This window comes from Triticum dicoccoides, chromosome 7B (genome assembly GCF_002162155.2).
Source record: "Triticum dicoccoides isolate Atlit2015 ecotype Zavitan chromosome 7B, WEW_v2.0, whole genome shotgun sequence".
Taxonomy (NCBI): domain Eukaryota; kingdom Viridiplantae; phylum Streptophyta; class Magnoliopsida; order Poales; family Poaceae; genus Triticum; species Triticum dicoccoides.
The window spans coordinates 715467939-715480215 of record NC_041393.1 but is presented as its reverse complement, the minus strand read 5'-3'; the positions used below and the strand labels follow the sequence as shown (position 1 = coordinate 715480215).

The following is a 12277-nucleotide window of genomic DNA, read 5'->3' as shown; positions in this document are numbered from 1 at the left end:
CCGTCTCGGGCACACACGCGCCACCCGCCTAGCCGCCCGCCGCGGGGGGAGGCAGGGACGCCAGGGCGCCGCCCCAGCCCGCCGCGCCGCCATGGAGGCCGGCCGCAGCGCCACGACCCGGCCCGGTGCGCCCGCCTGCGCCAGCACCGCCCGAGCGGGGAGACAAAGGGGCCCCGCCGCCGCCGGCAACAGCAGGGCTTCGCCCGGCCGCGCCCCTGGACGGCGGCGAGGGAGGAGGAGGGGGGAGGAGGGAGCGGCGGCGAGGGTTGGGGTTGGCCTCCGGGCCGCCTCGCGGGAGACGACGCGGAGGGAGGAGTTCCTTGTGTGGCGTAAGTTTGAAGTTTTCTCTTTGAAGACTGAAAACTAAGATTGAAGTTCGTTCAGCTCATTTATTTATGTTTAGTTGCATCTGCCTTACTGTTATTACAGCTTGTGTTTCAAGTTACGGCGCTAAACAGATGGTTGCAGTTCGTTACATGTGTCAGATTCAGCTAGGAACAATATTGCAGTGGGAGAAGAATGCTATTCTGCTTCTGCCTGTAATACTATATGCTGTAGCTCCCTGTAAAAGTGATGTTTGCAGTTAGTTACACATATCAAATTCAGTTCAGAGCAACATTGCCAGTGGGATAAATGAGCGTTTGCAGAGTTAGTAGTTGCATACTTCAAATTCAGTTGACAAACAATATTACCGGTGGTACACCAATGCTGTTCTGCTTCTGCCTGTTCAATACTATAAACCCCTATAATCTGTTCCAAATTCAGTTGAGAAACAATATTGTCGGTGGTACACCAATGCTGTTCTACTTCTGCATGTATAATTCTTCCTATGTGTATAATACCCCCTATAATTTTTTCCATTTTGCTCATACATAAACTATTGAATCTGCAAAATCTGAGCTGAAAGTCCTTCTGTATCGGCTGATTAATTCTTGTCTTGATTGCACAGAGTCAATTGATGGAGCCATAGCCAGTCAGATGAACATCCTCGTCCTCACAACTCCGGGCGGTTGCTATTTCGGCAGCGTGGACTCCGTGCAGATGTGATCGTCTTGCCTGCAAGAGGACATGTTTTAATCTGCAGTGGACTCACAGCCCAGTGCGCGTATGGCTCATTACTATGTTCTTCCTGTGTGTATGTGACATCCATCGTGTGGCTGGCTACTGGAATTCAATCAACAGCTGTGGTCAGCGTTTGCGAAATCAGGGTGCCAGCATGGCTACTTACAGTTTAAGAAGCTTTGTTCGCAATGACAGTGAGAGGTTTCTATTTTCTTTCTTTTTGTTTCTCTGGATGTTTCAACTTTTCTCTCTTTCTTTTTGTTTCCCTGGATGTTTCAACTTTTCTTCTGTCCCCCCTCCTGCCAGCGTGACTCACTCTGGTTTACTGTTTGTTTGTAGTTTGGTTGTTGTTGTTCAGTTCAGTTTAAGAAGTTTTTGTCGCAACCACAGTGAGAGAAGTTTCTATTTTCTTTATTTTTTTCCGTGTCTGTTTCTGTTTTTCTTTTGGTAGTTTGGTTGTTGTAGTTCAGTTCTGGGGCAGCCAAACCCTGGCCTAGATGTTGCCCAGGATCATACATTCGGCTTGTTTGTTTAATTAATTTCAGAAATGGATTTGAGAGCGATGCTCTAAAAAAAGAAACGACAATTAGAGGGTTGTGACAGGGGTCGCTAGTGCCTGGTTAGCCGGCCTTATCTCTGTTTTGTAGTCCCTCTGTAGTTCTTAAATATTCCCTCCGCCCATGAATAAGTGTACATCTAGCTTTTGTTTTAAGTCAGTTTTAAAATTTTGACCAACTTTATAAAGAAAAGTAGCAGCATTTATGGCACTAAATTAGTATCACTAGATCGTTTTGAAATGTAGTTTGATAGTGTACCAATTTAATGTCACATATGCTACTACCTTCTTTCTATAAATGTATCACTAGATTTGATCTCCATCCATCTTTCTCAGTTCCGCTGCGCGGTTGAAAGGATGGAAGAGCAGAGGGAGCAGTGCAAACTGGAAAGGAATTCTGGATTTTGCAATTTGGCGACTAGGGAACCCTTTTTAATATTATTATCTTGGACACGACTAACCTCCATACGGCAGGATTTTAGCGGCAGGCACGCACTGTCGCGATCCACTTCTCCCGTCCTGCCGCGATCGGACTTCTCTGCTCGATCTCATCACTTTTCTCGCTACTTTTTTATTTTCTGGCGTGGTAAATAAATGCAGTAAAAAAGTGTAAGAGGTAGGAGTCAAACTCACCACCTCTTGGTTCAAGATAGCTTGTCATATCCACCTGATCTAGCTTCAAGTTGTGATTACTAAGAAGGTCGATAAAAATTTGTACTGCTACAGACGCGACCAAAAAAATAAGCCATTTTTGCTTTATTTCTTTTTATCATTTTTTCTTTTCTGCATTGTAATTCGTGCATCACAGACATGATAACTCACGCACAAATGGTAATTTTTTGACCCTAGGTAAAAAAGTTGTTGTAATACACTCTGATAACTTAAATGTAAAAGAGCTTGCTAATTATACGCCACGAACTTGATAACTCACTCACAAACATTATGGTAATTTTCGCCCCGAAGAAAAAAATGTTGTTGTAACACATCCCAATAATCTATCTTTAAAAAAGAGTATGATAATTTATACGTCACGAATCTGATAACTCACGCACAAACACGATGGTAACTTTTTTGACCACATGAAAAAAGAGTTGTTGTAACACATCTGAATAAATTCTCTATAAAAAAACATGGTAGTATATATGCCACGAACCTGGCAACTCATCCATAGACGATGCTGTGCTTATATTACCATGCTATCAGGTCTGTATTACGTTTTGAACAACCATTTTTTCTCAGATTAAAGTTATGAGCGTGTTTGTACCTAAAATATCAGGTCATTGTCCTAATATTACCAAGCTATTTATATAGAAGTTATCGCGGATGTGTCTTCAAACATTTTTTCCCAGATAAAAATTCTCAAATTATCATATCAGCAGTGCATAAAATATCATACTATTTATACAGAAATTAGCAAGGGTGCGTTTCAAGCACCCCTCATGTCGAAAATGTTACCACCATGTTTCTATCTAAAATTATCAAAGTCGCGGTGCACAAATTATCATGTCATTTACACAAAAGTTATCAGAGTTTTCAAAGGATAAATTTCCCTAGTCAAAATTATCAACTCTATTGTGCGTATATTACCACGCTATTTGCACAGAAGTTAACAGGGGTATGGTTTTCAACAAATTTTATATCAGGATAAAAAAAAGAGTTATCACGGTGTTTTTACATGAGTTATCTGCTCGCTTGTGTGTATACTACCAACCTATTTACATAGAAGTTATCAGGGTTGTTTTTCAATAAAATTTCTCCGGGTCAAAAGGTTACCATAGTATTTGTACGTGACCTATCACCTTTGTTGCGTCTATATTATCATGCTTTTTACACACAACTTACTGGGCTACATTAATTTATATTTTTTTGGTTAAAAAAGGTACCATGGTGCACGTACGCGATTTATCGGCTTTGGTGTGCGTATTTTCATAGAAGTTACCGAAGTATGATTTCAACAACTTTTATTCTAGGGCCAAAAACATGGAAGGTATATTACCATGGTGCATGTACGTGAGTTACCATGCTATTTAGGCTTTGTTTGGATTAGCGTTTTCGTCAGAATACACCTGTAAAAGAAATACACGCCTCCACCGGCCGGTTTCATTTCCAGCCCAAAAACAGTCATGCCCAGTAAAATACACGTGTAAATCTTACACCTCTGTATTGGGTTACACCTATACCAAGCGCGCCCTTAAGAAGTTTATGGAGAAAAAAAAAACTTTGCTGCTACCGTTTATGAAAGGACATGTACTGTGATAGTACGATTTATTTCATAACAAGCATAACCTAGTGCGATGGTTGTTACAACAGCGTTGACGCCAGGGGTCTTGAGTTCGATCCCAGTGGCCCCATCACTTTTGTTTTTGCGGGAGTGCTAGCAGGAACCGGAGAAAAAAAACGCTGCACAGGAAACTGCCTGGAAAAACGGATCCAACGCAGCGGAGAAGTTAGCGGAACGTGCGAAACAATCCTGAAATTGTGGATTAGATCAAACTCCATGCGAGCGTACGATGTGAATCGAACGAGGCGGAGGTCGTTCGGACCTGTTGCAATTTTCCTGCCGGCAGGAAAATAGTTTTCTCGATCTTTATTTTGCTGAGATGTACTTGTACTACTCCCGTTAACTCTGAAGGAAACCGCTGCCCTTAAAAAATATAAAAGGAAAAAAAAAACTCTGAAGCAAGCCACTTGTTACAACGGCGCTGAATGCAGTCGGGCGTCGGTAAAGAAGCATTTTTCTTTAACAGAGGCAAAAGGCTTACCTCATTTATTAAGCAAGAAGCTTAGAGTACATGGGAGCAGCTCAACATTTAGCTTGTCAACAAAAGAACATCAAACAATTACTCTGGCAGCATATGATAGTTCTCAAGTGTCTACCTCCCGTGGTGACCCAAAGCTTGTCCTCATCCTGTATGAGTTTTATTTTAAGTGTAGAATAGTGGGGTTGATTTCTTTTGGCAGACTCTAACGTTCCTCCCGTTTCAGATGACCTAGATGACCCAAGCAGATGTCAACGTGTGCTACAACCATGGTCGGTGGTTGTTGCGACCGGCTACAACACCATCCCGGTGGCAACAGATGACACCCTCATCGTATCGGCGATCATCTAGGGGTGCCGATGATGTTTGGGCCTACCCACATCGGATGCTACGACTACCAAAGCGGAGATGCTGTGGTGGGTTGCAATGGTGATGACCTCGACAAGCATCTAGATCGTGGTGATGCAAGTGGTGGGCAACTTCTGTGCTGCGTCCCGGTGGCTTTCGGGGCAGACGGTGTTGCCAAGGACGAAGATCGTAACGATCTGTTGTGATGCGAGCCGGAGATCCCTTTTTTCTTTTCCTAGTGTAGAAGTAGAGCATGAGTGTGGCAGAGAGGGCGAGTCATGCATGAGAAGGGGCTGGCTTGATCCAACGACTGTAAGAGCATCTCCAGCCGCGCCCCCAACAGCCCCCCAGGCGACTTTTTATGCGTCGGCGCCGAAAAAACACCCCAGTCGCGGCCCCAAGACGCTGAAATCCGTTGGCTCAGCCTGTTTTTCGGCCCGGCGATCGCAGGTCAAACCCGGCGCACTTGGGGCGCTCGGGGGCTCCGGCGCAAGGGAAAAACACACATGTGCTACACTGTTAGGCGAAAAGTCAAGCCAATCGTCCAGATTCGCCTCCCACCCCTCGTGCGCTCTGCCGCTACCCTGCCGATCCCGGCGCCGCCCAGCACCCACCACAGCTAGATAGGCCATTCCCCGCCGGGAAAGAGATCGCCGCGGCAACCTCTCCACCACTGTCTGGGCGATTTTTCCAGCGTTCCGGTAGCGCAGGGGCAGTGGACCGGCGGGTGTGGGCCCACCACGCTTGCAAGGTGTTTGACGATTTACCTGCCTCGCCCGGCGATGGACTCGGATGACGAGGATGCGCTCGCGGCGTTGTTGGAGGAGGAAGTCGAAGCCGCCGTCCAGGAGGAGGAGCATCTCATGGTCCTCGCCGCCCTGCTCGCGAGCAATGAGAAGCCGCGGCGAGGTGGCTCAGCGACGGGGTGGGTGAATGAAAAGAACCGGCATCGTCTGGAAGGCTACTGCATGCTCTACTCCGACTACTTTGCCGACACTCCATTGCATGGCGAGAAAACATTTCGGCGTCGTTATCGCACTAGTAGAAAAGAGGGCTTTGGTCCAGGCCGGGTTAGCCCATTAGTCCCGGTTCAGTCCAGAACCGGGACTAATGGGGGCATTAGTCCCGGTTCGTGCGCTCAGGGGCCACGTGGGCCATTTGTCCCGGTTCGTCTGGACCTTTTAGTCCCGGTTGGTGCCACGAACCGGGACTAAAGGGTGCGATGCCCATTAGTACCGGCTCGTGGCACCAACCGGTACTAAAGGTTAGACCTTTAGTCCCGGTTCGAGTCACCAACCGGTACTAATGGGGTTTGAGGCATTAGTATCGGTTCATGGCACGAACCGGTACTAAAGGTCCCATTTTCAAACTCTACCTACCCCCCTGATCGCCTTTTCAGTTTTAAAAAAATTAAAAAAATGATGAAAATGTCAAAAAAATTAAAAAAAAATAAGTTTCCCATGTGATATGTGGTCTAGTTGTTGGGAAAATTTGCAAATGTGAATTTCGACTTTATTTGCAAAGTCTCTCTAGAATTTAGTAAAATGGGCATAACTTTTGCATACTAACTCGGATGAAAAAGCTTTTTATATGAAAAATCATCTACTCGAAAAGTTACATCCAAATTTAACATGGGGAACCTCGTTAAACATTTTCAAAATCCTCAAAAACCTAACAAAAAAAAGTTATGGGCCTTTTAAGATCTGGAGGCAAAAAAATTCATCAAATTTCAATATATTTTTTTAAATTTTTGTTAAATCTGGTCAAACTATGGTCAAACTACTTATTCAAGAAGTATTAGTGTTACTAAACAATTATTCAAGAATATTAGTGTTACTAAATAATTATTTCAGTTTTTTTGAATTTTGGTCAAATCTGGTCAAACTGTGGACAAACTGTGGTCAAACTATGGTCAAACAATGGTCAAACTACTTATTCAATAAATATTACTGTTACTAAATAATTATTTCAGTTTTTTTGAATTTTGGTCAAATCTAGTCAAACTGTGGTCAAACTATGGTCAAACTATGGTGAAATTATGGTCAAATTGTGGTCAAACTACTTATTCAAGAAATATTAGTGTTACTAAATAATTATTGTTTTTTAGAACAATAGTTTCAAACTCAAACAGTGAAATGTGTGACTTCATACTCAAGCAAAATTCGTGAGAGTTAATTCGCGAGCAATGAGAAGCCGCGGCGAGGTGGCTCAGCGACGGGGCGGGTGAATGAAAAAAACCGACATCGTCCGGAAGGCTACTGCATGCTCTACTCCGACTACTTTGCCGACGCTCCATTGCACGGCGAGAAAACATTTCGGCGCCGTTATCGGATGAACCGAAAGCTTTTCCTCAGAATTGTGAATTCCATCCGGGAGTTCGATAACTACTTCAAGTGCAAGAAGGATTGCACCGACACACTTGGATTCACCTCAATCTAGAAGTGCACGACAACTATGAGGATGCTTGCATGCGGAGCTCCCGGTGATTCACTCGACGACTATGGGCGCATGGCTGAGTCCACGGCCATTGAGTGTTTTTACAAGTTCTACATGGCAGTGGTGGCAGTGTTTGGACCGCAATACTTGCGATCACCCAATGCTGAAGACACTGCTCGGATCCTAGCACAAAATGCAGCAAGATGATTTCCTGGGATGCTTGGAAGCATCGACTGCATGCATTAGAAATGGAAGAACTGTCCATTTGCTTGGCAGGGGTTGTACAAAGGCGCCAAAGGCGGTTGCAGTGTGGTACTTGAGGCAGTGGCCACACATGACCTCTGGATTTGGCACTCTTTCTTTGGGATGCCAGGAACTCACAATAACATCAACGTCTTGCAGTGCTCCCCTATCTTTGCCAAGCTTGTTGAAGGTCATTCTCCTCCGGTGAACTTCGTGGTCAATGGGCGGCACTACAACAAGGGGTACTACCTAGCTGATGGCATCTATTCGAGATGAACATCTGTGAAGACTATCTCAAACGCTAGGAGGCAAGAAGTCCCACTTTGCCAAGGCTTAGGAGGCTTGCAGAAGGATGTCGAGCGAGCATTTGGTGTGCTCCAATCTCGATTTGCTGTTGTCCGGTACCCTGCTCAGACCTGGTCGAAAGATCAAATGTGGAAGATCATGACTTAATGTGTCATCTTGCATAATATAATCATTGAGAGCGAGCAGGAAGAGCCAGTGTTTGACACTGAACCATACTACAAGCAGGGTCCTCTTGCCCAAGTTGACCACCAGCTACCGGCAACCTGGACTGCCTACCTCAATATGCTTCAGGAGATCCGAGACCCACAGGTGCATCAACAACTGTAGCAGGATCTGATGGAGCACCTATGAAGGATCATTGGCGATGCCTAGCTTGATGTGTGATGAAATATGAGTTTTTATTTGTTTAAACTATATAATTTGTATTGAACTATTTGTTGTTGAACTATTGATTTCTATTGATTTTCTGTGACGAACTATGTGATAAAAAAGTTATTTATGTTGAGAATTCACGCCGAACCATGCCGAATATGGGCCGATTCACGCCGATATCGGGCCATTTTCGCCGAAAGTAGGCCGAAAAATGAGCCGACATCGGCGCCTGGGGGCGACGGCTGGATGCCCAACCGCCCCCAGAGCCGATTATACCGCCGGCTCGCCCCGAGACGGCGATTTTTATGCCTCCTGAAGATGCCAACGGCTGGAGATGCTCTAATTACCCGAAGCCCAAGGGCTCGGGAGGTGACCGATCTGCAATATAGCCGGTCGACCGACGTCGAGTGCTGCCCATCTGAAAAAAGAAAATCGTGACACAACGGGCAAGGCGCGAACGGACGGGGCTGGCGCCACGCCTGCTGAGCCCACCACCACCACCACACCCCTGCTCCGCTTCCCACGATTGGCAAAGAGCATTTCTTCCCTTCCCCGGCGCGTCTCCAGGCTCCAGGCTGCAATTGCTCTGCATCTCCGCGTCGGGGTCGCCCATGGAGCTCGCGGTGAGAGCCGCGGCGGCTTCCTGCTCCTCCTCCCCGTCGCTCCATCCCCCGCGCGTCCCCTGCCGCCTTGGCCGCGGTCCGGGCCTGCCGCTGCCGGCTCGCCGGATGGCCGTCGCCGCCGCGGGGGCCATCGCCCTCGACCCGGTACGTACCTGCGCGGCTGCGCCACTAGCTGATTCTCATCTCAGGAAAGGCAAGGGAACGCGTTGTGTGTGTGCGCTCGCTAAAAAGAGGGGGAACGATTGTCGCACACCAAATGTTCGGTGTTATGCCTAGGCGGGGCTTTGGCAGGAGCCAAGCTTTGTACTCCCTCCGTTTCAAAATAGATGACTCAACTTTGTACTAACTTTAGTACAAAGTTAGTGCGAAGTTGGGTCATCTATTTTGGAAGAGGGAGTACTGCATTTGGTAGAGTACTCAGTCCATAGCTAGGCGTAAGTTTAGCAGATATTTTCAGTTTGGGGAGATGATGTGTGACTCATGGCCTGCACTGCTGATATTAATTTGGCCACCAGATTCAAAGATTGAACCTCGCATGGTAGATTAGTGACTCAGCTAAATGGTTATATGGCTGCTGCTCATATCCGTATTTCTGTTGCCTTACATGCATAGGATGATCGGACTCTGCAATCTAGCTTCCACTATTTAACTCTGAAGATCTAATCTTTCTAGCAAGCGATCGTGTATGCTTCAGAAAAGAAGCAACCTGCTTAATACTCCTAGCATAGTTTACAGTCGCGTTAAGTGTAAGCGTTTGATGTTATGCCAAGGTTGGACATTATTCGTACCGTGTGAAACTGACGCTCACTGTGCAAACAGTTTCAGGAGATCAAAACCGAGCTGAATGACGCCTCAAAAACTGAGGTGTTCGCATGCCCTGTTTGCTATGAACCACTGATAAGGACAGGGCCGCCAGGCATGAACCTGTACGTCTAAAGTCCATGAATTAATTTCATCTCGCATGCATATCTGTTTGCCGGATTAGGATTTATATTGTTTTGGCTTCTACACGTGTCCCAGGCCGGCGATTTACAGGTCTGGATTCAAGTGTTCAAAGTGCAACAAGTCATTCACCAGCAAAGATGTCTTCCTGGATCTCACTGTCACCTCAGGAATGAAAGAATACAGTGAACTCAAGCCCGCTAGAACTGAACTGTTCAGGAGCCCGCTCGTCTCCTTTCTTTACGAGAGGGGGTGGCGTCAGAACTTCAATCGGAGTGGCTTCCCTGGCCGCGACGAAGAGGTACATTTCTAGGACGCCTCACTCTTCTATTGCATAGCCTTAAGTTGTTGCTGCTCACTAAGTTCTTACATACCTGGCTTGTAAATTCATACATCCGTCACAGGTAAGATTTGGTGCTTCATGTTTTGGTGTTGCAACAAAAAATGATCACCACTCTTTCATGTCTATATAATATTCATGGTTTTTATGCATATAATTCTGTTGTACCGTTGGCTTTATCAGTTCCAAATGGCACAAGATTATTTCCAACCAGTTGCTGGTGGCATACTCGTTGATGTCAGCTGTGGCAGTGGCTTGTTTTCAAGGAAGTTTGCAAGCTCTGGGGCATACTCAGCTGTGATTGCTTTGGACTTTTCTGAGAATATGCTCCGCCAATGCTATGACTACATCAAACAAGAAGAAACCCCTATGAACACGTGATCTTTCCTTTGTGTTTATTTTGAGCTTTTCCTGTAGGACTTGAAATAATGTCTTGCACTCTTGCAACATCCAACTCTAACAGAGCGTCATTTAGATAACTTGGGCGTCACTAAATTGTTTGTGGAAGCTAGTGGTTTGTTTTATTTCAGTAGCAAAACAATGTTATGATCTACGTGTTCAACATCTAATTGAACAACATTTGATAATCTACTCTATAGCTTCCATCTGGTACTAGTTCAAAACATTTGTTTTGTTGGAGTACAATACAGTAATCATGAACATTCATCAGCTGTATTCCCTGATACTTCAAGCAAATACTTACTTTTTTCTTCTATTGGTTCTGCAGGAACCTCGCACTTGTAAGGGCTGATATTTCGAGGCTCCCTTTTGCTTCATGTTCAATTGATGCCATTCATGCTGGAGCTGCTATCCACTGTTGGCCATCCCCTTCAAATGCGGTATAGTACCTGTCCCGTTTGCACTTTTGATTCAGTATTGTATATGATTCATAACTTAGCATAGTAAAACTGGTGTCTTCGGAATTGCGATTTTATTCATCAGAGTCCACAGAACAATTAGGCAATCCGTATTGTTATGTATTTCTGTGAATTATTGACCGCTCAATGCATATGTAAAGTCAACCACAGTAGCTTAGTGCTTAGTTAGTTTGCTTTGAACAGCTTTGTGCAGGAACAGGGCATCGTGCGATAACCTGTGTACCTATCTTTTTGTCATATGAACTTATTCATCACCATGACATCTCCTCCTGCTGCTGTTTGAAAACCAGATAGCTGAAATCAGCCGTGTGCTGAAGCCCGGCGGAGTTTTTGTGGCGACAACCTTCCTATCCACCCCCACAAACAGCGGCCCATTCTCCGTTGAAGCATTGAGGCCACTAAGACAGGTAAAACAAGGAAGTCGGACGTGGCTGAGTGGCTCAGTGGTTGCCTAGCCTGATGCACCCTCTCTGCTTTGTGCTGCAGATTGTTGGACCAGTGAACAGCAGCTACAACTTCTTCACCGAAGGAGAGCTGGAAGACCTGTGCACATCCTGTGGTCTGGTCAACTACAGCAGCAAGGTGCAGAGGTCATTCATCATGTTCTCCGGGCAAAAGCCTTAGATGAGTATCACATCCAGACTTTCTTTGTATAGCCAGCCACGGTGTATATATAGCTGTGCTTTTTCTTATGGGTATATGTATAGCTGTTACGATTAAATCAGGTGGTGAGAATGTAGTTCAAACGCACATTAGGCAATTGAACCGAAATGCATGGTCTCTGACTCTGATGAACAATAGTAGCATTTCTTCAGGTTCAGGCATTGAGCAAAAGTTTCACACCTGAACGATTGTGTTGTTTCTGCACCATAAATAAAATTTTAAATTTTACTGCTGAACTACAAACCTTTTATGGTACCCATTTCTAATTAAGCTCGAAAACGACCTGAACGTCTATCAAAATCTTCAAGGGTACAATACTGAATTCCTTTCTAGAAAATCAAGAGGGACGTATCCTGGCTCCAACTTTTACAGAACGGATGAAACCCAAGAGAGTACCGGCTGAGTGACAACACATTTAAGGTACAAGCAGAGTGGTGAATAAACCTGCTGCTTGGAGGCAGCGGCACCAAGCTTCTTCAGGTCGAGGCGTGTCACAGGTGCTCGATTCGAGCTATCAGACTGCTTGAAGCAGTTTGTGTAAAATTACAGCACACTGTGCCATGGTGTTAAATGAAAGGTCAAGCTAATTACAGCATTGTAGCAAAACCAAGCTAACAGGTCGGAGGGCAGTTAGGCAGGAGACAGAAACTGCTCCATCCAGAACAGAACTATTGTTGCTGGACCATTGCTACACCAGAAGTACCATATGACGTTTCTTGTAGCATTTGCGAGTGGAGCTTCATTTTCGA

The 12277-nt window shown here is 45.4% G+C and overlaps 1 protein-coding gene across 1 annotated transcript; it reads left to right on the top strand.

Annotated features, from left to right (window-relative positions):
- Positions 1 to 8617: 8617 nt before the first annotated feature.
- LOC119341330 (uncharacterized methyltransferase At2g41040, chloroplastic-like) lies at positions 8618 to 11713 on the top strand. The gene is made up of 7 exons (XM_037613205.1): positions 8618 to 8849; positions 9525 to 9631; positions 9726 to 9948; positions 10171 to 10364; positions 10715 to 10826; positions 11156 to 11272; positions 11352 to 11713. Exons 1-7 carry the CDS (start codon positions 8694 to 8696, stop codon positions 11487 to 11489), a joined length of 1047 nt encoding a protein of 348 aa, XP_037469102.1. The 5' UTR covers positions 8618 to 8693; the 3' UTR covers positions 11490 to 11713.
- Positions 11714 to 12277: the final 564 nt, after the last annotated feature.